The sequence below is a fragment of the Piliocolobus tephrosceles genome, chromosome 8, assembly GCF_002776525.5.
Source record: "Piliocolobus tephrosceles isolate RC106 chromosome 8, ASM277652v3, whole genome shotgun sequence".
NCBI lineage: Eukaryota > Metazoa > Chordata > Mammalia > Primates > Cercopithecidae > Piliocolobus > Piliocolobus tephrosceles.
The window spans coordinates 117,249,089-117,273,142 of NC_045441.1; the positions used below are offsets into that span (position 1 = coordinate 117,249,089).

At 42.1% G+C, this 24,054-nt stretch overlaps 2 protein-coding genes across 4 annotated transcripts in view; one reads left to right on the top strand and one right to left on the bottom strand.

Annotated features, from left to right (window-relative positions):
• SND1 (staphylococcal nuclease and tudor domain containing 1) overlaps positions 1-24,054 on the top strand; it is a 438,355-nt gene that overhangs the window by 272,839 nt on the left and 141,462 nt on the right. Inside the window, exon 15 of the mRNA XM_026454383.2 lies at positions 4,225-4,366. Coding sequence (XP_026310168.1) covers positions 4,225-4,366 — 142 coding nt within the window. The remainder of the gene's footprint in view (positions 1-4,224; positions 4,367-24,054) is intronic.
• LRRC4 (leucine rich repeat containing 4) overlaps positions 13,201-24,054 on the bottom strand; it is an 88,789-nt gene continuing 77,935 nt past the window's right edge. The window contains exons 6-8 of one of the 3 annotated variants that reach the window (XR_002733942.2): positions 18,116-18,282; positions 15,620-15,972; positions 13,201-13,535 (exon numbers count right to left, since the gene is read on the bottom strand). The gene's annotated coding sequence lies outside the window, so the exon portion shown is untranslated. Of the gene's footprint in view, positions 13,536-15,619; positions 15,973-18,115; positions 18,283-21,707; positions 22,071-24,054 lie in introns of those variants that run through there. The other 2 variants (XR_002733943.2, XR_002733944.2) reach the window with 2 other exon arrangements.

The following is a 24,054-nucleotide window of genomic DNA, read 5'->3' on the forward strand; positions in this document are numbered from 1 at the left end:
TATAGTTTGTTGTAGAGCACAGGTAATGTGAAAACTACCAGTGCAACAACAAAAAAAGACTTCTCTTGTCAGAAATCCAGTTGCTTCCTGATTATTTACACCAGTGGAGGAGAATATTGGTGTAGATAACAAAAAAAACCACAGCTAACTTATTTACTTGAATTCTCAAAGCTATGAGCCAATGTAGTGGCAGAAAACTGGCAAATAGAATCCCAGACCTTATGTAAGTAAGCAATAGCAATGAAAACTGAGAGTGAAAGCTTTAGCATATAGATATATAAGCAGAAATATTTGATATTGCCTTGAAGTGAGCATTCTGTGTAACAAGTCCTGTAGTTGTTATCTCTTTAAATCTAAGGTCTTTAATCTTTATTTATGCATATGGTTTTGGGTGGTTTTTTGTTTTTTGTTTTGAGATGGAGTTTCACTCTCGTTGCCCAGGCTCGAGTGCAATGGTATGATTGGGCTCACTGCAACCTCCGCGTCCCAGGTTCAAATGATTCTCCTGCCTCAGCCTCCCAAGTAGCTGGGATTACAGGCACACCCTGCTACACCCGACTAATTTTTGTATTTTTAGGGTTTCACCATGTTGGCCAGGCTGGTCGCGAACTCCTGATCTCAAATGATCTGCCTGCCTCCGCTTCCCAAAGTGCTGGGATTACAGCCGTGAGCCATCGTGCCCGGCCAGGTTTTTTTTTCTCTTCTCTTCTCTTCTCTTCTCTTCTCTTCTCTTCTCTTCTCTTCTCTTCTCTTCTCTTCTCTTCTCTTCTCTTCTCTTCTCTTTTCTTCTCTTAAGAGAAAATCTCTGTCTCCCTGGCTCTTATTAACTCTGGAAATGTGTCTAAGAGACTGAAGCACATTGCTACTTGCACTCTCTCTTTGGAAGGCAAATTCAGTCAATTTTATAATGGTATAATCAGAATTTCTAAAATAAATAATTTCCATAACTGAATTACCAGGGAAGATTTATAGCTATATCACCTGAGGAAACTTGCCAGTCTTCCTAACTAGTGTTTTTCATTTGAGCCACTGAAACACATATTAAAGATTTCAAGGATGCTTGTATTGAAAAGGAACATGCCGGCCGGGCGCGGTGGCTCACGCCTGTAATCCCAGCACTTTGGGAGGCCGAGGCGGGCGGATCACGAGGTCAGGAGATCAAGACCATCCTGGCAAACACAGTGAAACCCCGTCTCTACTAAAAATACAAAACAATTAGCCGGGCGTGGTGGCAGGCGCCTGTAGTCCCAGCTACTCGGGAGGCTGAGGCAGGAGAATGGCATAAACCGGGAGGCGGAGCTTGCAGTGAGCCGAGATCGCGCCACTGCACTCCAGCCTGGGCGGCAGACTGAGACTCCGTCTCAAAAAAAAAAAAAAAAAAAAAAAAAAAAAAAGAAAGAAAAGGAACATGCCAAGCAAAAAAGTGCTTGAGATGACAAGGAAAGACACACACCTTTGTGTGGCTGTGACTGAGATTTGAAAGCGCCAACATCTTTGGGTTCTTATAATCAATTTAATTGACTTTATAAGAACTTAATATTCTGTCAGCTTAATATTCTGTCAACTTAATATTCTGAATTTTTTTTTTTTTTTTTTTGTCAGAGTCTCACTCTGTTGCCCGGGCTGGAGTGCAGTGGCGTGATCTTGGCTCACTGCAAGTCTGCCTCCCAGGTTCATGCCTTTCTCCTGCCTCAGCCTCCCAAGTAGCTGGGACTACAGGGGTCGGCCACCACTCCTGGCTATTTTTTCTTTCTTTTTTCTTTTCTTTTCTTTTCTTTTCTTTCTTTTTTTTTTTTTTTTTTTTTTTGTATTTTTAGTAGAGACGGGGTTTCACCATGTTAGCCAGGATAGTCTCGATCTCCTGACCTTGGGATCCGCCTGCCTCGGCCTCCCAAAGTGCTGGGATTACAGGTGTGAGCCACTGCGCCCAGCCTGATTTTCATAGTTGGCTTTCACTTCTCATCTTTGCCATAATCAATGATATGTCATCCTCTTGTCTATCTTCCCATGTGTCATTTCTGGACTAGAGCTGTTGAGTTGTGCATTGAGACTTGGGAGGAGTCAGGAACATGTATTGATTTTTATGACATGGGTAGCACTTAGGTCCCTTTGAGGCTCCTTGATTATTCTCAGTCTGAGTAGATTTCTCTCTTTATAAAGTAAGTAAGAGTTTAGCAAAAAAAGAAGAGAGTGTGCTGCAACCTCCTTGTTAGTTCAAACATGAAAGGCATGCCTGTGTGTGTGCCGTTGTTATTCCTATAAGCACTTTTTCCAGATAACTACATCCAAAGGACAGTGATGAGCAGCAGTCTATTTCTGAAAAATATAGTTTGCTCTGATCTTAAGAAAAAGGCCTTCTCTTCCGAGATGTTAGGTTGCCTCATGATTTGCGATAATCAATTTGATAATTATTGTCGACTTACTGGTTCAGTTCATGAATAATGTCCCAGACTTAGACTAGTATGGCACAAGGATTTTAATCAAGTAGTGCTTGCTTTCTCATGGAGCATTTATCTTACTTGACTGTTCTGGACTTCAGCCAGCTGCCAGGCAGGCATTTTTCATGCTGTATATGTGTAGGAGAATGTGTTGCTTAAGTGTTCAGTGGGGAAGTTTCCAACCCACTAAAGCTCATGGTTACCTTGCCTTTTACCACTGTACTGTTAGAGACACTGAGAATGGATCGCTGTCTTTTTCTCTAGGAATCTATTTGATGGGAAGCATGAATCTTAGTTACTATAAATATTGTTTTCATCCCAGCCTACCTCACTGCTTCTGAATGAGAGGAGCCCCTTTGGCTGCTCTGAAATACTTGATGGCTTGTTATGTTTTCATTATCTAATGTGCATTAATTTAAATAAAATAGCTCTGTTGCTAGAAGAGTCAGAAAGGAAGAACTTGGCTGGGTGCAGACTGCTTGTGTCACAAAAGTCAGGAAAGTTTGCAGAACTTGGTGTCCTCAGAGGGAGTTTTCAGTTCTGTTGGCTGGGCTGAAAACCTAAAACTCTAAAATCCAGTGACTGTTTCCCCAGCATATGCGATGTGATATTTTGATGCTCGCTTACTCTATTATCTGTTTAATTAGCTTGAGAGACTGAAAGAATTTGAAGGCCCTTCGCTTCTCTGTGGCTGAGAGTTCTGAGAGTCAAAATGTCCATGATTTGGCTCTCTGGAGGATAGAACGGACAGACTTTTGTGTTGATGCACGAAAAAAAGTTTTTAAGCTGCTATTCCGTTTTATGTGTTTTTATTATTTCTGTAATGATTCATGCTGACATGAAGTGATATTTCTCTGAATTGACCACACCCTGCTGTTCGAGATTTCCCTGGGTAGGAACAGTAGGCCCCAGGTATCATCTCATCCCCAAAATGAACATAGAGCAGGAATTGCTGTACTAGTGCCTGGAGAAGGCTGGCCTCTTCTCAAGGTTAAGAAACTGTGAGCTCTGAATCTTACATAACCTATTTAAAGATAAACTACTTTTGGCTTCCTGGGACAGGGTTATAGGGACTATGTGACATAGCCTAGGTGTCACTTTTTTTTTTTTTTTTTTGATGAATATTAAAGGTTAAATAGAAAGTACTGGTCTTCTTACCTCTTTTTTTCTTTTTTTCTTTTTTTTTTTTTTTTGGAGACAGAGTTTCGCTCTTGTTGCCCAGACTGGAGTGCACATGGCGCGATTTTGGCTCACTGCAACCTCCACTTCCCAGGTTCAAGCAATTCTCCTGCTTCAGCCTCCCAAGTAGCTGGGATTACAGGCATGTGCCACCATGCCTGGCTAATTTTTTTCTATTTTTAGTAGAGACAGGGTTTTACCACGTTGGCCAAGATGGTTTCAAACCCCTGACCTCAGGTGATCCACCTGCCTTGGCCTCCCAGAGTGCTGGGATTACAGGCGTGAGCCACTGCACCTGGCCCCTCAATTTTATGTTAAAGGAAGATGAGCTCTTCTTGCCCCAGGGAACTCTGGTATGAACGTCTCATTTTTGAAGCACCCTTTTAACTGAGTATTTAAGTCAATGAGAATGTTCTGGAAACTGTTGATTAACTATATTTCTTCTACTGAGGCCTCATGAGTATCATGTCTATGTCTTGGTTTCAGAAATGTCTATAAATAGGGTTATTTGCTTAGCTTCCTGCCAAACTTTTTGTCCTAGACTAGAAAGACAGAAACGTTGGGTTTCATTACTTTCCAGTTACTCTTTTCCTCTTTTCTCCATCAGGATACCCAAAAAGCAAAGCAGTTCCTGCCTTTTCTTCAGCGGGCAGGTCGTTCTGAAGCTGTGGTGGAATACGTCTTCAGTGGTTCTCGTCTCAAACTCTATTTGCCAAAGGAAACTTGCCTTATCACCTTCTTGCTTGCAGGTAAGTCTTATGTGTTACATGTTACTCTGAGCTCAGAAGTCATCCCTGGAGGCCACATACGCTCCTTTCCCCCTGTGTTCTGGGGAGGCCCTGGAGCCCACCAGCATGCTTTTCCTCTCTGGTTGGGATATGCAAATACAGTTTCTAGATTGGATCCTCCTGTCAGTACAGACCCCAGCACTGCACCCTCTTTCTGCTCCTCGTTTCTACCAAGCGCAGGATGTAGGAGTAGAGCAACTTGAAAGCACGCAGCCCTTATAGAGCTAAAGCAAAGGAAATTCCAGACTTAGGAAAATACCAACGATGGAATTCTCAGAGTTGGCATTCATTACCCACTTGAAACAGACCACCCATGCCATGTTAGTTGTGGGGAGGTCTCAGTGGAGTCGAGACACTCTTCACCTGTACCTCCCCAGGCAGTGCTGTTTGTCTCCGTTTCATTCTTTTCAAATGCCATTAAGATCCCAGTCCTTTACGAAACCCCAGCCATGACGTTGCTTTCACACACTCTTCCCACATCAATAGTATTTCTTGTTGTGCTAAGGTTGACGTGCTAAGGCAAGTGATGCTCCTTTCTTTGCTGACTTAATGTGCGTCTTACCCTATCTTTTCTGGTAGCTTAATATTTCACAAGCCAGAAGGCTATGTATAAACTGTGCTCTTTGAGCAATTTACATTTATGCATTCAAGGAACAAACTGCTTCATTTCTTTGCTGCTGGCAAATAATCGTTATTTATTTCCATTTGGTACTTCACAGAGACTGCAGTCTTTGAGGGAAAGCTGTCATTTTACTTCCACCACCACCCCAACTCTGCCCAGCCACCCCTGCACACACAAATATTCATTCACTTGCAAAAGATATATCCTGCCATGGTCCCCAGATGCACATGGTCCCCACCTTGCCTTTTTTGTTACTGTCCTGTTGTCTCAGCACTTCTTACATTGAATTATTGAATAGAATTTGTTATGGGGAAAGAGAAACAGGAGTCATGCTTGCTGTCTCCTGCCAGATCACCTTGGCCTCCTTTTCCTAGAAGGCACAGGTAGTTTCTTGTCTGGATAAGGTCTCCCTCAGGCTCCCACTAAATGGATTGAATTATGTGAGATAAATCACTCCCTGAACACATGACTGTGGAGCTCACTGCTGCTGCTTGGCTGTCACTTCTCCTTGTGGCTCTTGTGCATACTCTTATAAACTTGATCATTGCACCGCTCTGCAGGCCTTCTGAAAGGACTCATTGAAGTGTGACACCAAGCTCAGGGCAGCTATGCAAAAGAAGGGATGCAAAAAAACTCATACCTTATTGGAGGACTGTGCTTTTATTTTTGCTAATGTGAGTTATGGTAAACTGAAGGGCTGTGTGCCAGTGTGTGAGGGAGTCCTTTTATGCAGTCATTTGTGCCTTTTTACTAAGGTTTGGAGAGTTGGAGGCACAGTCATATCCGGGTTTATTGCACTTCTTTTTATTGCGCTTCAGATTGCATTTTTTAATAGGATTGTGGCAACCCTGTGTTAAGCAAGTATGTCAGTGCCATTTCTCCAGCAGCATGTGTCTGTCACATTTGGTAATTTTCACAGCATTTCGAACTTTATTATTATTATACCTGTTATGGTGATCTGTGACCAGTGATCTTTGATGTTACTATTTCAACTGTTTTGCGTCATCATGAACCACAGTCATATAAGATGGTAAATAAACTTAATTGATAAATGTTGTATATGTTCTGACTGCTCCACCCATTGAATGATAAGAAAACCAGACAAAGTTGAGTGCAGTGGTGCATGCCTGTACTCTCAACTACTCAGTAGGCTGAGCCCAGGAGTTACAGATCAGCCTGGGCCACATAATGAGAACCTATCTCAAAATAGAAAAAAAATCGAAACAGTCTTATTGCTGATACGGAAACATTTTAGTGTTCTGGATAGAAGATCAAACCAGTCACAATATTTCCTTAAGCCAAAGTCTAATCCAGAGAAAGCCCTCTGGATTTGACTCACCTCAATTCTGTGAACACTCAGAGGTAAAGAAGCTGCGGAAGAAAAGTTTGAAGCTGTTAGAGGTTGGTTCATGAGGTTTAAGGAAAGAAGCCATCTTCATAACATAAAAGTACAAGGTGAAGCAGCAAGTGCTGATGTAGAAACTGCAACAAGTTATCCAGAAGATCCAGCTAAGATCTCTGGTGAAGGTGACTACACCAAACACCAGATTTTCAATGTAGATGAAACAGCCTTCTACTGGAAGAAGGTGCCATCCAGGATTTTGATAGTTAGAGAGAAGTCAATGCCTGCCTTCCGAGTTTCAAAAGACAGGTGGACTCTGTTGTTAAGACCTTATGCAGCTGGTGACTTTTAAGTTAAAGCCATTGCTCATTGACCATTCCAAAAAGCCTAAGGCCCCTAAGAATGATGCTGAATCTACTCTGCCTGTGCTCTGTAAAAGGAACAACAAAGCCTGTATGACAGCATATCTGGTGACAGCCTGGTTTATGGAATATTTTAAGCCCATTGTTGAGACCTACTGCTCAGAAAAAAAAAAAGATTTTTTTTCAAAATATTACTGCTCATTCACAGTGCTGCAGCTAGCTGGTCACCCAAGAGCTCTGAAAGAGTTGTACACAAAGATTGTACATGCCTGCTAACACAGCATTCATTCTGCAGCCTATGTATCAAGGAGTAATTTTGATTTTCAAACCTTACTATTTAAGAAATATGTTTTGTAAGCCTAAAGCTGCCATAATTAGTGATTTTTCTGATGGATCTGGGAAGCAAATTGAAAACTTTCTGGAATGGATTCACCACTTTAAATGCCATTGAGAACATTCATGATTCATGGGAGGAGGTTGAGACAGCAACCAACATAAACAGAAATTTGAAGGAAGTTGATTCTAAGCCTAATGGTTGACTTCGAAGAGTTCAAGACTTCAGTGGAGGAAGTAACTGCAGATATGATAGAAATAGCAAAAGAACTAGAATTAGTAGTAGAGCCTGGGGATAAAACTGAGTTACTGAAATTTCATGAAAAGAATTTGAACAGATGAGGAGCTGCTGCTTATAAATGAGCAAAGAAAGTTATTTCATGAAATGGAATCTGGTCCTGGCAAAGATGCTATGAATATTGTAGAAATGACAACAAAGGATTCAGAATATTACGTAAACTTCATGAAGCAGCATCAGGGTTTGAGAGAATGGACTTTAATTTTGAAAGAAGTTCTAAAGTGAATGAAATGCTATCCAACAGCATTCCATGCTACAGAGAAATATTTTGTGAAAGGAAGAGCCAGTTGATACAGCAAACCTCATTGTTTTTTTGCCACAGCCACCACCTCCATCAGCAAGCACCACCCTGATCAGTCAGCAGCCATGAACATGGAAGCAAGACCCTCCAACAGCAAAAAGATTATGACTCACTGAAGGCTCAGATGGTCATTAGCATTTTTTAACAATAAAGTGCTTTTATTAAACTACGGTATAGGGTGCACACTTTTATATGCTCTGGAAAACTAAAAATTTGTGTGACTTGCTCTATAGCAATATTCACTTTACTGCAGTGGTCTAGAACTGAACCCGCAGTATCTCTGAGGTATGCCTGTATATTTTCATCTCATCCTCTGCTCTGCAGCCGAGAAAGAAAAGCATTGTTTTGGCAATGTAGAGCTTTATCCCAGAGGTAAAAAAGAGAAACCGTATTATTCGTCCTGGGAAACTTGGCCACAAATGTATAGGGGAAAGAGAACATTGAAGTTCTGTCTTTTAAACTCTAAACTACCTGAATGGAGCCGGCTCAGAGCACAGACCATCTTGGCTAGAGTTTTCCTGCAGAATTCTTCTAGTTTTATGTTGCTTAGACACAGGCAGTCTGATCACTCGACTCTGTATCAGCCAGTTTCTGTGTGTATTTGGCATTATTTTAAGCTTAGCAATTCAAAAGGCATTGCCTGAGTTAACTTACATTGTGAAAGATTACACAGAAGCAAATACGTGATAAAAATATAAGCCTTTTACATTTTTCTCCTGCGATAGTGTATGCTGTTATATTATGCATCTTTTGGTTTCTTCAGAAACCTGGCAAGAATACAGGACAGGGAAAAGTCTTAAGAGAAAGCAGATCTCAGTTTGCATCATGGCTGTACTGTGTCTAAGCAGGTGACTTTAGCGAGGTTATTTACCTCTTCAAGCCTCAGTTTACACATCAGTTATAACTTCCTGCCTCATGATTGTTGGAGTTTAATGAGTTGAATCTAAAACAAGCCCATTATAAAGCAGATCATCAACAAATATGCTCCTTCCCCTTGCAAAGAGTTACTGTTTTTATAACTAGAGTTTACCTTGCCCCTCAATTTGGAGTGGCATGATTGTGCAGCATGTGTGCATATAGCTATGGCTCTATCATAGAAATTGTGACCTGCCCATTACTGGAAATAAGTCAAGAAAAGGAGCTGTGCCAGTCTACTTCTGACTAAGCTTGCTGGAAGGAAGGCTTTTCCCTCTGAGACTTTGGAGCAAGGAACTCTGCATTGTCCTAAAACCCCATCCCAAAGAATACACAGGTAAGACACAGTCCTAGGTCTCAGGAAACACCCAAGGGAATACAGACATGTAAACAAAATGTAAAGTTGGGTACTAGATGAGAGAATAGAATTATGGACAAGGTCTAGAAGTAGCACTGAGAAGGGAATGATTATTTCTTTAGGTAGACATCAGAGAACACCTCCCTAGGTGCTAGTATCTTGAGCTGTGTTTTGAAGTACATACAAGAGTTTACTGTGTTGGGGAGGGGGAGTAGAAGGAGATGCACATTCTAGCTAAAGATAGCAGTGTGTGCAGAGTTTTAGAGGTATGAACATCTGCGTAGATCTGGGCAACCATGTAGCCATTGTTACTGGTGGAATATAAAGAGTGAGGAGGGTAGAGTGTGGAGTCAGGCTGACAACTCAGACACGAGCTAGTCCTTCTATTTTAGGTTACGCAGTGGACCTTCAGAGTCACTGGAGAGGGTATTAAGCAAGGGGGGAGCATGCTCAGACTTGGGTTAAGAAAGTTCATTTTTGTGGATACATTGGAATAAATGAGGGGCAAGAGTCTGGGAGAGCAATTAAGAGGCAAGAGAGTTGTAGAGGTCTGAAATCTGGGGAGAAAATTGGAGAGATTTGGAAAAGTAGGAGGTAGACTTGATGAGATTCTGGGAATGCCTGGTTTCTTTTTGGTCAGGAGTAGGGGGTGGTGTTGAGTGGTGGGGAGAAAGTGAAAGTGTCCTAGGTTTGAGCAATCAGATAGATTGAGATGTCCACAATTAAGGGCAACATAAGAGTAAGAATAGGTTTTAGGAACAGGTTGTTGGTTTGGTTTTGGAATATCCATGAGAATGTTCAGGCTCAGGTCAGGCAGACATCAGCATAGAGGCAGTAACTAAAACTGTTACAGTGCCTAGAGGACAGTTTTACAAAGTGTAGGCACCCTGGAAGACACCAACCTTCATGGAGTGGGCTAAGTGTTCATATATGGACTAAGAGTGTACGGTCAGAGCAGTAAGACAGTCGAGACAGCATTCCTCTGGAAGCCAAGGGAGTAAAGAATTCCCAGGCATCAGCAGTGTCAGAGTTTACATAAAACATCAAGTATATAAAAACTGGAAAGTGCTTTTATGCTGTTTATCTACTAGTAAGTCACAGGTAACCTCTCTCAGTACAATTTCATCAGAGTTGAGTCAATTAAAGGTAGATTACAGGTGACTGGGAAGTAAAAGTGGGAAGTTAGAAACAGACTTATTAAGTACAGATTGCACTTCCCTAATATCTAACAGAGAATGGAAAAGTAGTGCAGAAAGTAAAAGCCAAAGGGTGAAGGTAACATTCCAAGGATGTCAGCATCTTGAGTGCTTTTAGAACTGTAATTCTTATTCAAGAATCAAGAAGGTATGGATAGCTGAAAAGGCTATTCAGTACACCTATTGTTTTCATAGTGTCAATTTTAGAATGTAAAACTCAACAAAATATTGGCAAATGAAGTTATAAAAAAGATGGAGTGAGAGATTATCCTGGGGAACATAAGATTTGAAATGTTGAGAAGCACTGGTCTGAATTCTGAAGAGAAGGAATCAGGAAAGGCTGCACAAGGATAGTGAATGGAGCAGTGATCTAGAAGAAACAGAAGGGATAAGATGCATGGAGAATGTGGATTGAGGGAGTAGGCTTGGAGAGAGAAAGATCCCTTGGTCTTTTAAAGCTACCTACAAAGCTGAACGTGAGTATAGGCATGCTATTCATGTTGTAGGATTATTCGCCTGGGCAGCGATTGTCCTGCTAGAGCTTTGCAAATATCTGTCATATGCACTCTTCATTATGTAAGCGTGGCATTCTGCTGGAAATGTCTTTGCAGTAAGGAGGGAGTTTGGGTTGTGATTCTCAAGGGGAATGCCAAGATAATTGTTGGGTGCAGTCCCTTATGTGCTGCTCTCATTAATCCCAGCCTTTTGGAGAGCCCTCTGTACTTCAAGGTGGGGTGGACACTTTCCATTTTTATGTGGCCTTTTTTCAGGCAGACGGCCCCACAGCTTGATAGGTAGTGGCATTTGGCCCAAGCCAGCTGGCCATTCTGTCACGGTTCCTGCACCCCTGTATGTAGAATGATCGCTTGGTCAGATGGGATAGCAGGTGGGGCTAGAGAAGTCAGCTGTAGCCAACAGGTCAGTGCCTCCTGAACACTCTTGCCCTCTAGTCCTTTAAGCACCTGCCTTAGGCTTGGTCGGTGAGCAGGTGACCTTACAGCATCAGAACTGAGACCGTTCAAGGTCTCTCTGCCTGCTGCTGTGGCCTCCTCCTTAGCATGCTGATTTCAGTCTCGGAGGCAGTCACAGTCAGTTCTTGTCCATAGTTAGCAAGGAAGCCAAGATCCCTGGGCAGCCTGCATTTGTTAAAAAGCATCCTTTTTCCTCATCTGGCCTTTAGTGAGCCCCACACGTTTCCTTCCATGAGAGCAAAAGTGGTTCACGCAGTTTTTATTTTCACTAGTCATGTGTGTCCCATTTTACTTTAGTATTTTGCCTAGAGGGAGGTTGAGTCACATATTTGGAAACTATTTGGCTCTCAATTCATGCTTTTATTTTTTGTTTTCTTTTTCTTTTTTTTTCCTTTTTTTGGAGACAGGGTCTTACTCTGTTGCCCAGGCTACAGTGCAGTGGCCCCATCATAGCTCACTGTAATCCCGAACTCCTGGGCTCAGGTAATCCTCCCTCAGATCCTGAGTATCTGAGACAACAGGTGCATGCCACCACACCTGGCTAATATTGTTTGTTTTTTGTAGAGACAGGGTCTCAACTATGTTGCCCAGGCTGGTCTTAGGCTCCTGGCCTCAAGCAGTCCTCTTGCCTTAGTCTCCCAAAGTGCTAGGATTGTAAGCATGAACCATGACACATGACCTCATGTTTTTACTTAAAAGCCCCAGTGGGTGTGGAGTATTTGTCTTATTACTATGACTTTTATATTGAGTGTCCTTATTATAATCCCCTTATTAGATCTTAAGTATCAGGGTCATGCTGCAGGCACAGTTCAGGAAGTAGCCCTGTTGGATAAGCATAGCAGGTATCAAGGCATGGTGCCTACAAATCAAATACTTTTCTCCTGAATTGGAAGAGAATAATAATTTGAGATTTCAGTGCAAAGTGATCTAAGGAGCCTTATATCAGATATTTGGAGTCTTCTGCCAACTCACTGAGTGAGTCCACCATGCCATGTTTGCATTTCCTTAGTGTTAAAGGTGGTACCACCATAAGTTTGAGGAATTACAGGGTGAGGCAGGCAGGAAATGGATGCCAGTCACCTTGCATGGAACTCATAGTACAAACCATATAGAAGGCAGCAGCCACTTGACAGGGAGTTCCCATGTGGATCACAGCAGGTGACTTACAATTAACCTATTCGTATGAGATAAGACAAGAAAATGAGACTTCCCTTTTCCTGCCTTTTAGCATTTTTCTTTCCCTCCCCCTTCCCCTCCCTCTCCCAACCTTTCTCCCTTCTCCTCTCCCCCTCCCTCTGCCTCCGCCTCTCTGTCTCCCTTTCTGGAGCTGGATTATGACAAGGGAGGCATTGAGAAAGGTTCTAAGTGTCTAGGATTTGATAAATGGTAGTGGGCTTGTACATGGTCAACTAAAGCTTTGCCTGTGTGTCCTTTCACCCTGAATGCCTTTGAATGAAGTTCCTCATTTCCTTCTTTTTCTTTAAGATCTCTTCTCCAGCCAATCCTCACTGGAATATCAACTGCCTGTTTCAATAGACCAAAAACTTCTAATGAGAGGAGGGAAGGGAAGATGAACAGGAATATCCTCCTCACCTCCTGGTCCCAGGAATTGTGGGTCCCCATTGATTACTAGTGCCTAACTAAATTACACAATTAAAACCAATGTATGTTTAAGTGAGAAATCCCATTCTGCTATCACAGAGGTGCTAATGAATCAGGCTGTTATTGTGGTTGTGTTTGCTAGGCTTCTATCCTTAATTAAGCAATTACAGGGTCTGCTGTTACTTATGAATTCCTTTCAGATGCTTTAATTGAATTGCAACTTAATGGATATTTGTAAAGTGGGGTATTCTTTCTCTTGAGACTTCCCAGTTTGATTCTGTCTTCACTGCCTACTTTCTGTTGGGTCCCATTACTAGAAATGGGCAGCTTAACATGAGACTTTCCTGGAGCTGCTCTAGTTCTTTACTTTTAAAGATATCATTATAGGAATTATAAGAATTATGTTCATGTCCGGGGATCCTGGAGAGTCACTTACAGGAAAGAATTAACACAATGAACAGATTTGGGGAATGTTTTTTAATGAGTCCAAGATTTTTACAAGCACAGATTAAGAAGGGTAGTCTTCAGTAGTTAAATTTTGGATGATATATAAATTAGTAGGATAACTTCTCCCTCGAATATCTTTGAGTCTAGCTGTATAGATGGCCATACAAAAAAATGTAAACAAGGAAATACAAAAGAGCAGTTATCAAAAGCATAGGCCACATAGTATAAGAATACAGAGCAAATAACAATTGTTGAATGGAAAAGTTTTCCTCCGGGCGATGGCATTTGAATTTCTAAGGTCTGCTACATTTTCTTTGGGCAGGTTGGGTTTGATTTATCTAGGCAGAAAACGTTGACCTATATCAGATCTCAGGAAGAGCTGCCTAAAAGAAATGGACATATTCATCAATCATTTTTCTCTCCACTTTTGTATTGGTGTGTAAATCTCCCTCTTAGCTCTCCTGCTATTGAGTGTTCACTGCTCCACCTTCAGCTCCCCATCTCTGCAGGCACACCGTCACCCACTGGTCATGTGAATGAAACCTCCAATTACACCCTGATTATTTTCATCTTTACATCATGAATCATCCCCAGAATGAGCCTCTTCATGCTTGTGGGTCATTCAGTTACATGGTTATTTAATAATTTTCTTTTTATATTCAGTGGGCACAATGCTAGGAATACAGAAATGCATGATATAGTTCCAGCCTTTAAGCAAAGTAATTGTGTCTGCTGGAGTAAAGAATGTATTGACATGAAGAAAAAAAAATGTTTTAAAAGCATAAGGGTAAGCAACACATGCCTTAAATACTATACAAATGAAAACAGCTCAGATTTTATAAAACAATAAGAGTAAATATGTAACTGCTGTCAAAAAGGCTGGTTCAGAACTCAGAAATACAGAATGCATAGAGGAGTGGAGCCAGGTACTGAACCAGCCCAAGTCATTGCATTCCTGGTGTACGGTGTACCATCTGAGGCCCATCCTTTTAGGAAGGACATCAGGAAACTGCAGGTGGTCAGATCAGAGGAGGATGAACAAAGATGCTAAGAGCCTCAGCATGCCAATACCTGAAGACTGGGAGTAGGAATTAAAAGACTTCCATGACATAATCGAGTGTTTCAGCATAAAAGAGGGAGAAATATGATTTGTTCAGTACCCATTCCAGAGTAATAAATAAAGTCATCACTAAAAATAAGATTTGTTTGGCCTGGTTTAATGGCAGTCACAGACCTTGGAGCTAAAAAACTTAAAGATGAATTCTTGCTCTCCTGCTTCCTAATTATTTATTTCCGTCAGACTGGCCTGCATATCTTGGTGTGATGCTGGTGACCTGGAGGTGAGGGAGACAGCAAGGCCCATATGGCATTTACGTGCCAGCCTATCTAGGGCCTCCTATAACTAGGAAAAGATAGTCCTGGTGGTGTCATCACCTTCTATGGAGCCAGTCGGACTGCGGAGGATGGTGCAGCCCTCCTGATTAGGGTGTTCAGCCCTTACCATCTACTGGGTTTTATGTGCCGAGGAAAGATAGATGTTGATTTACCCTTGCTGTTAGATGATAGGCCTGTGGATTGGCTTTGGATGGGTAGGTCAGTGAGGAGATTCCTTCCTCCTGAACTCTCTGACTAGTGTTTCTACTTTTCTGTTCTAAAGCCTTCTATTGTGCTTTTTACTCTTATGCTTTCATGTTTTAATACTGATGAGACAAGGGGAGAAAACATCCTGGATAGAGATGAGGCCTGTCTTATGCAGAGCTAATGAGGCCAGTGGAGTGTTAGAGAAGGTCAGTCCTGTGAGCTTTTCCCCAGGTGTTCCTTTTCGGGCCCTTCTCCTTCCCTCCTACTTTAAAGCTCGTTCTGTCTTGGTCTATTTAGGGTTGTCTGGCTTGCCTTCCACCTGGTGGGCATTGGGGGATGGAATGGGAAGCTTCCAGAAATCTGATGGCTTTTCTCTGTTGGATTATTTCCAAAAACAGCACCTGTCTCATTGGTTGTGCCCAAATGCTTCAGTTCTAAGTCCCTTCTTGTGGCTTTCCCAGAGGAATACATTTCAGTATAGATTATTCAACACCATCTTGTCAACCTGTGGGCATTTCCCACCAGCCACTTAGTAGTAATGTTGACAAGCTACTGTACTACTCACCACCACTCCAGCCCTGTGGGGGAGTCCATTTTATCAGACTAATAGTAGAAAATGGCAGAACCTGGATGCAGGAGAGGCAGTGTAAATGATTTGGTAATTTGAAATTAAAGGTTAATGCTTTGAAATCTGGTAATGGGCAGCCCCAGGGTGAAGAGTGCACACTGCTGTAAGACTTAATCCTGGTTGCTATGGAAACCATCTCAGGAATCCCCCACCCCTTTCAAACAGATTTGACTGGGTTTAAAAAATAAATAAATAAAACCGTTCTTCATCATTGAAAAGCTATTTGCCCCTTTCCCCAAACTCCAGGTCATTGCTCACCTTGAGTTTCTTTCAAAAGTTTTCCTGAGGCTTCACCAGTCAGATGGGCTGGATCTGTTAGAGTTTGGGCCTGGCTCTTTGTGTGGAATTTGAATGAATAGCACTAACATGGGAACTAGAAGACACTAGGTGTCTTCTAGCACATGTGTGGGCAGCATGTGCAAGCTCGCTCTCCTGCTGGCCTTGAGGAGGCGTCGTAGTTTCAGTCCTGGCACTGGACAGGGCCACTAACCACAGAATGCACTTCCTCGTTGCCCATGCGTGGGGGGCTCTGAGGAAGCCCAAGGAGCTGCTCTTCATCTCAGTGCTGTGGAGTGTTCCCAGATTCTGCTGCAGGGCTGCCAGGCACCAGCCTATGAGGAGCAAGAACAATCCACAGAAGTTCCTTTCATGTTTGGAAGGCATCTGAGACACAACTGCATTCTCTCCATCATTTTATTTCATCATTAGAGCTTTTTCCAATTTACTTAAATGACCCTTTAAATCTAGACCTTGTAAGTTTTTGGGCTTTTTTTTAACCAAAGCTTCTTCACCCTTTGCCTATGATGAAGTAAATGAGATCTACATCTCATTTGGCTCCCTGCAAGATTAGCTTATAGGCTTCTAAAGTGGGCTTTGGAGAAAACTTTCTATTCAAGCTTTCTGGATTCCCTGTAGCTTTTCCTTATTATACTTATTATACTCTGTAATGCTTTTACAATAGCATTCCTCAGTAAACCCTCGTAACTCCCATGCTTACCTTTACTATATGTAGGAAAATATTTAAATTGACTGGTTAGTCTGTGGCTGGTGGAGAAGTTCCCATTTCCCTGCCCTTGTGTGCCTCCTTTTCCTGAGCTTGTACATCTGCTAGTGATTTTTCTAGGGTTAATTTGGGTGTTTTTATTTTTAAATTGGAACATGGTGTCTGTCTCTTCTCTGTGTGTGTTTTGGATGCAGCCCCTGTGCTAGGCATGCGGTTATTAACTCCACTGATATACCAGTTCGCTCATTAGCATTTGCATTTTAAATTACAAGCTAGAGCAGACGACATTTATGCTATATTTGTACCATTGCCTTCTTCATGAATGATGTCGTATGTGCAGGGAATGCAGAAATAACTCTTCTAAGGCCCTGATGTATTTTAGTCTCTTTTTTAGCAAACTGCTATTTCTTTTTTACTCTTGATTCTCATTGTTTGATAGGGAGTTTTTTTTTTTTTCCAAGTTTAGACCTATTTGTGAGTGCTACTGATTGGGAAGTGCTAACAACAGACCAGCCCTTCACATCAAAATAGGCATATTGCGTAGAGTGGCCATTTTTCCCTTTCACGTGGTGCTCCTTGTAAGCAGCCTGCCTTGATTTGAGAGGAGGGAGTTTTTTCCTCCACAGTTTGGTGGGTGGGAAGACATGGTAACAGATACTTGTTCTTGCTAGTATTCTTGCTCACATCCCTCTTTTTTATAGTTGACTAGTCAGTGGTTATTTAATACCTGTTAATTGCTTGACACTGCAAGAGGAATAAAGGAAATAGTGTATGCTTTCAAGGATCTTATTTTTGACAAGCATTTATATTGTACCGCAGTGCTGCATGTACTTAAATATTAATATTGAGTGTAAAATACCAAGTTAGAGGTGGGTCTTTTAAGTGAGATTTGCCAGGAGTGCAGGTCTCGTGGAGCAGCCGTTGCTCTTGGCAGATGGTACAGTAGCTTCAGCATCTGCATCTCAAGAACCGAATCAGAAATGCACAGTCATAGATCATGGATCTGTGATTGGAGCCTTCCTAGGCTTGCCTCACTGTGCCTAACATAGTGTCTGGTTTCTAGCAGCAGGATGGGGGCAGAAAACGAACTCTGTTAGTTAGGTCTGTGTTCTTGCCATTTTGCTTTCCTCTGTGAGCTCTAATTTGGGTTCTGAGTTCTGTTGCAGAATTTCTTCCTGTTGGTGAATGCTAACTTTTAAAACATAACATGAAGAATACAGGGAAGTCGTACTGGAAGTAAATGTGCATTGTGGATAGGCAAGCACAAATTCTGCAGTTGATAGAAACTATTTTTTTTCCCCCACTTTCTCCCTAAAGGTTTTCTCTGATATAATCTTCATTCTTCTAATAGCTGTTGGAATAACCAATACACGAAGAGTTGCATTTGATGCTGATAATTCAAGTACAGATGATACATTAATTCAGAACCTGATCCCTTTAAGGAGTCTCATTGCTGCACATGGCATATTATACATTAATAATATGGGGTAATAACATGCTGAGCATCTTATGTGGATCCATTTCATGCTAGGAGGTTGGCCTCACAGTGAACATTGCCATATCATACTCACTCCTTGTTCCCTTAAAGAATAGATCTTACTATTGGAATAAGTGCTGGGTTGTTGGTAGCTTCAGTTCCTTCAACATAGTAGCACTTGAGCTGTGCCACTTCACAATGCAGTTCTACTTCATGTTGGATACGTCTTTGTATATTTCTTTTGATTCTATTAATTATTGTAATAATTTCTTACCTGGAATCTACTGATTCATAGTTTCTAAGAAATCCATACACAGCACATCAGAGCTCCAAGTGGGGTCCAAAGTCATGTGAAGGGGTCCTTAGTTCCCTCCTCACCTCAATCTTCACATTAGTTTATTTTCCATAAATAAAAGTACTCATGAAATTCTTTTGAAAAATCTATGGGCAAGAGGACAAAACAAAATTGATTAAGAATTGTTACCTGTCTCTGTATTTCTGCTATGAACATGGTCCATTTTGGGCCCATTGTTTGCTGTGCCCTTCTGTGGCTTCCATAAAATCCAGGCTCCAGACATAGGCCTTTGTTGCCTCAGTCTTTAGCTTCTTTTGGTCTCTGTGCCTGTTACCTGGCAAAGTTGTTCTCTAGAAATTAGTCAGCTGTGCCTACAAGGGCAAGTCTAGATCTCATGGAGGAGATGAGTGGAACCCTAGAGACTTGGGAGAGGTGAGGCAGAACAGGAGGTGCCATTGGCTGGCGTTACCTGTGCAATCAGATGAAGGTACATTTGGATGGTGTGGCAGCAGGCACCTAGATGGCACTCGGCACGTTCATTGAGTAACGTTTAGAAATGCTCCCTAACAATGCTGATGAAAGCAGTTTTGACAACTCACTAAAGAGCCGTGGAATCCCACAGAATATGTTTCATTTTTTCATTACATTTGTTAACCCATTGGAGGGCTGATTGCTGCCAGTCACTCCTCATCCTGCTGAGCTGGTGCTCCAGAGGAGGGCGGATGTGGCTTGACTGCGTTCCCTCAGCTGCCAAGCCATCCAGCCCTCTTGCAGTTCTCTGCACCTACCTCCACTATGCCATTGGCTCCTGACGGAAACCTTGAATTAAGTGGGTTTGAAATAAACTGCTTGAATGCATTTGTGCAGATAGCTTCTCTCACCAGCTATCTGAAGTGCTTTTTGAAATACACGGGAGCTCTTTGTAAGCTGCTTTATAAGCTGTGAAGTCCATTGTTGCTGCTCTCTGCAGCCAGCGTGTCTCTAACCCAAGTAATGTCTACTTGGCTCTGGGCCAGGGCTTGGTATTGGAAACTGGCGTAAGCAGCAAAGCCGCCCACCAGAGTCACTAGCAGCTGTTGCAAGTTGGAGGATTTGCAGAAATTGAGATTGCTGTTGCCAGATATTGGCACTTGCCTGGTGATGAATGACCGAGTCTGTGCAAGGGGACTCTGTATGCTTTCCTTCGGCCTTTTATTCTCAGCCCTCTATTGTGGCGCCTGCTCAATGGCCCCATTGTGGAGGAGGGTGGCTGAATGGAGGGGTGAGTGGCCTGCCTCTACTGTCATTCCCTCTCTCAGTTGGCCTAAACTGAGACATTAATAATAGCTCTTTGATCCCCTGAACTGGTTCTTGGGGCAAGAATTTCGTGGCACATAGCACAAATGCCAACGGCTAAGAATCCAACCTTGAGCGAGTAGAGAAATGAACTTCACCTGAGAGTAAATTGAGCCCTGCATTGATTACTCTAGTGCCCTTTTGCCTTAATCCACCCATCTGCTCCAGAATAGCCAGGGAGGTAAGACCAAGACCAGAAAAGGTCTATTCTGATAATGAGTAGTGTTTATTTCTGATATGAGTGCCCAAGAATGAACTTTTCAGAGGGTAATGCCACTTTGTATAATTTCTTCTTATCACATATACCCATGCATATTCATATATGCAATGCTGAAACCAGTGTTACAGTACCATCTTCCTGGAGACTACACTGCAAAGAAACGCCTAAATTAACTGCCATCCACCCTCCTAACTACATCCCCCTCTATCACTCCCTCTGACATCACTGTTTCATCATCAGATTGTAAGATGCTTGAGGGGACCTTGTAAGGACCTTGTCTATCTTGTTACCACTGAAGCCACCATAACACTGCCTAGAATAGTGCTTCACCAAGTTGGCACTCACTAGAAAGTTCTTGGATAAATGAAAGAGCACTGACGTTTCTTGGCTAACATTTTGACTCTCTTAAAATTTAGAAAGGGTGGGCGCAATGGCTCACGCCTGTAGTCTCAGCACTTTGGGAGGCCGAGGTGGGCGGATCACAAGGTCAGGAGATTGAGACCATCCTGGCTAACACACTGAAACCCCATCTCTACTAAGAATACAAAAAATTAGCCAGGCTTGGTGGCGGGCACCTGTAGTCCCAGCTACTCGGGAGGCTGAGGCAGAAGAATGGCATGAACCCAGGAGGCAGAGCTTGCAGTGAGCCACTGCACTCCAGCTTGGGCGACAGAGCGAGACTCCGTCTCAAAAAAAAAAAAAAATTTAGAAAACAAAATAACCCTATAGTTGCCACAGAGGAAGAGTACTAGAGCCACAGCAGCCCTGCAGTCACATACAGAACCAAACTGGGTGTCTCTCAGGAGAACTGAATTAATGCCTAGATCTGCTTCCAAAGTAACAGAGCCTTGAACAGGTCACAGAACCTCGCCAGGCCTCAGATTTTTTTCATAGAATAAGTGGTTTGGATGAGATTTCTCTAAGATTCATTCCATGTCTGAGTTTCTAATAATAGTTTTCACTTAATGAGTACTTACATGCTGTGGATTAACTCATTTCATCCTTACCCACAGTCCTGTGAGGCAGGCACCATTACAGTACAATCTCCATTTTGCAGATGAGAAAACTGAGGCCTGGGAAAGTTAACTCACTTACTAAATAAATAGCAGAGCATATTTTCTTGATCTCATCATTTAGAACGCAATGCCCTAATTGACATTGAACATACTTACCTCCAGGTAACAAGGGACCTTTCTAATCTTCCCTCCATTCACTGCATCTGCGTATGCTCTTTTGTTGGCTAGGAATCAGTCTGGTACTGCCTTTCTTTTGGGATGACCAAAACTTAAGAATGGGACAGTGGCAGTGACCCTAAGTAGTAAGTGTAGTAATGAAGGTGTGCATTTTTAGCTGTTTGGGGGTTTGGATTTGTTTTATTGGCCCCAGAGATGACACCAATAGGAACACATCTAAGATGAGAGCATGGCTAGGACATGTGATCGTAGAACAAGAGAGAGCAGGTCAGACCTGTGGGATGGGTTTGTGAGCTGGGGCATTTATGGATAAATTAAACTTTAGCCCTGAGTAAGCAAAGTCCTAAGCCAGTTATTACTGCTCTGGCCCTTCTAATGGGCCCTGTGCAACCCTTATAAATTATTCAGCTGCTTTATTAATAAAAGACCAAGCAACTTGCCTAGTTCTGGTGATACTTAAGTGTATAACTTAGAGGGAACAGGTTAGAGGAATAGAATATTTGCCATCCACCAAGGAACCCTCTTTTCTAATATGGAGGTGAAAGGGTTAAATTGACTACCTTGAAGAACAGTTTTGAGATAGAGCACATGAAACTGGCATTGAAATGTTAACAGTGTCTGCTAACAAAGGGCTTTCCCTTTCGCAGAATAGTATGACTATGGTGAGTAAGTGTCCCAGGAGATCCGACATTTAAGCCTCAAGTTTTTTATTTTATTTTTTTATGTTTTTAATAATCCTTATGCCTCTTTATTTTGATATAATTTTATACTTACAGAAAAGTTACAAGAATACAATTACAAAGATCTTCCATTTACCCTTTATTACATTGTTAACATATTGCCCCACTAGCTATTTGTGTATTTTTAGAACCAGAAGATTTTGGTCAGATTGCTTCTCACATCCATAAGAACAGAAAATAATGCTTTTCCATCTCATACAGAAAACACTTTTTTCTCAAAGTTCAAGGGGTCACCTTTCTCGTTTCACGATATTGTTCCAGCTTGAAAGGCGACTCATGGCAGTTGTACATCCTGGCTTTTCCAGGGAAACTTCTGCTTTCAAGTTCTCTGTTCAAATTCCAGGCCAACTGTGAGGCCAGTGGATCTTTTGGATCAAAACTTAGCATTCTAGCAGCTTTGAGTTGGGGCTTCTGTCAGGCTGAGATGTTTTCAGGGGTAAAAGAACCTAAAAGTATAATAGCATTTAAGTAATGTAGTTTACAGCCCCATCTAGAAGCCTCTGGAAATGTGTACATCTCAGGATATTTGCATGTTTGCTGTCTGAGTTTTTCGTGCTGCCCCTAGATATGACAGGAGCTTTATAATGTTATATTCTTTCAGATTTCATGAGCCAGAAGTATGGCAAAATAATCCACTTCATATACACTTCGAAGCATGTTTGGATTCTGTTATTTAATGGCAGGCACTATGAGAATATCAGTGTTTTCTTGGTGAACTATAAATATTAGCTGAATGCCAACCTCCTGAATGCAGATGGACAGCACAGAGAGGGCCTTCAAGGCTGGCGCTTCCCGAGACGCCAGCTACAGAGGCACGAATGGCAGCTAGTACCTGAGGACTCTGGGCGCTGGCCTCATATGTCATGGCACAGACTAAAAGGAAGACTCTTATTTTTTTCAACTTTGCACACTCTTACCATATTTGTGATTCCCATCCACTGAGTCTTGTGTCCTCCTGCATTTTCACTGAAATGAATACTGTGTTGGTATGTGTCCTTGTCCTCATTGATTATGTCTCTTTGACCCTCACTCAGCTCTGTTTTCCCACCCATCAGTGAATAGTATGAATTTTATGGCCAATTGTTTTACTGGCCCCAGAGATGACAAGCATTATGCCAATAATGACCCCACCATTCTTAGCTTTTGTACTTCTTTTGCCCCCATTTCTATCCATGATCCTATAAAGGACTGCAAGGGGACTGCTACTTTTTGGTACAGCAGGACACACACAGTGTAGTAGGGTTGAGATAGGAAACCTCATTCAAGGGGAGTAAAATAGGTGAAACATGAGTTAGACATACTTTAGAGGGAAGTTGATAATGGAAAGTTTAGTGAATAAGAAATTGGAATACCTTATTTCTCATCCAGACTCTACTGATTCCTGTGTGGCCTTAAAATGAAGCTCACACAGGTATCTGCCCCCATTGCTCTGATTCTCATTGTCTGTGCCTTTATCGGTTGTACCTCCCCCTCAACCCCTCATTGTTAACTCCAGGTTATAGTCCTAGTATTGTCCCTGGATTATATTAAATGGTAGCTGATATTCTTTCAAGGGCTAAAATGGCATGATCTTATGAATCCTGCTCCTTACTCTTTTACATTTTGAGTTTGAAATCAAGTCAGCTGATCAGTAAATTGAGTTGATTAAATTTTTGCCCTGACATAAATGTAATCTGTATGAGTAGATGACAGCTTAGAAGACAGTCTGTGTCTTCCCATAGTTCATCAGATAAACACTCTAATTGGATAACATGCTAATGCCATCGATCCAATTCTCAGAAGAGCAATTAGGGCCCTAATGAGATGAGGACCTTGGGGTTAAGTTGAGAAGCTATGTTGTATGGCCCTACCAACTTCTTTGGGGCAAGCTGCTTCTTTGGGATTCACCCATTGCTCAGATGTCTCCCAGATATTTGTGCAAGATCTGGACCCCTGCATAGCCCAACCCTCTTCCATTCCCAGTTCTCTTCTTGTTAGGATTATAGAATCATGGTGCTAACCATTTGATTTATCTTTGATTTGTCCTTCTTTGTCAGGTGCTCATTTTTAAGGCTACAAGTTTAAACACATAAACTGAGAAATAAGTTTCAAGTTCTGTTAGAATGCTGTTTCGCCCACTTCACACATGTGGTATATTAAGGGTTCACCTTTAGCAACAGCCAATTAGTAATTGCCAATACTGCTTCTGTGCGGTGTGGGATTCTTAACAGTTGCTATGAGAACCTTAGCTTTTGCATTCCCTGACTCATTTTACATGAACAATGCAAATGTGAAGAGATTTGAAGGGGAGGGATGAGAAGACAGGGAGCTGGCAAATAAATGAAGCCCTGTTCGCTCTTAAATCATTTTGAATGGTAAGTTCCCGGCGCTAATTCTGTTCTTCCACCTCAAGCTCTCTCATACACATTTGTTTTCCCTGAACCCTTAAGA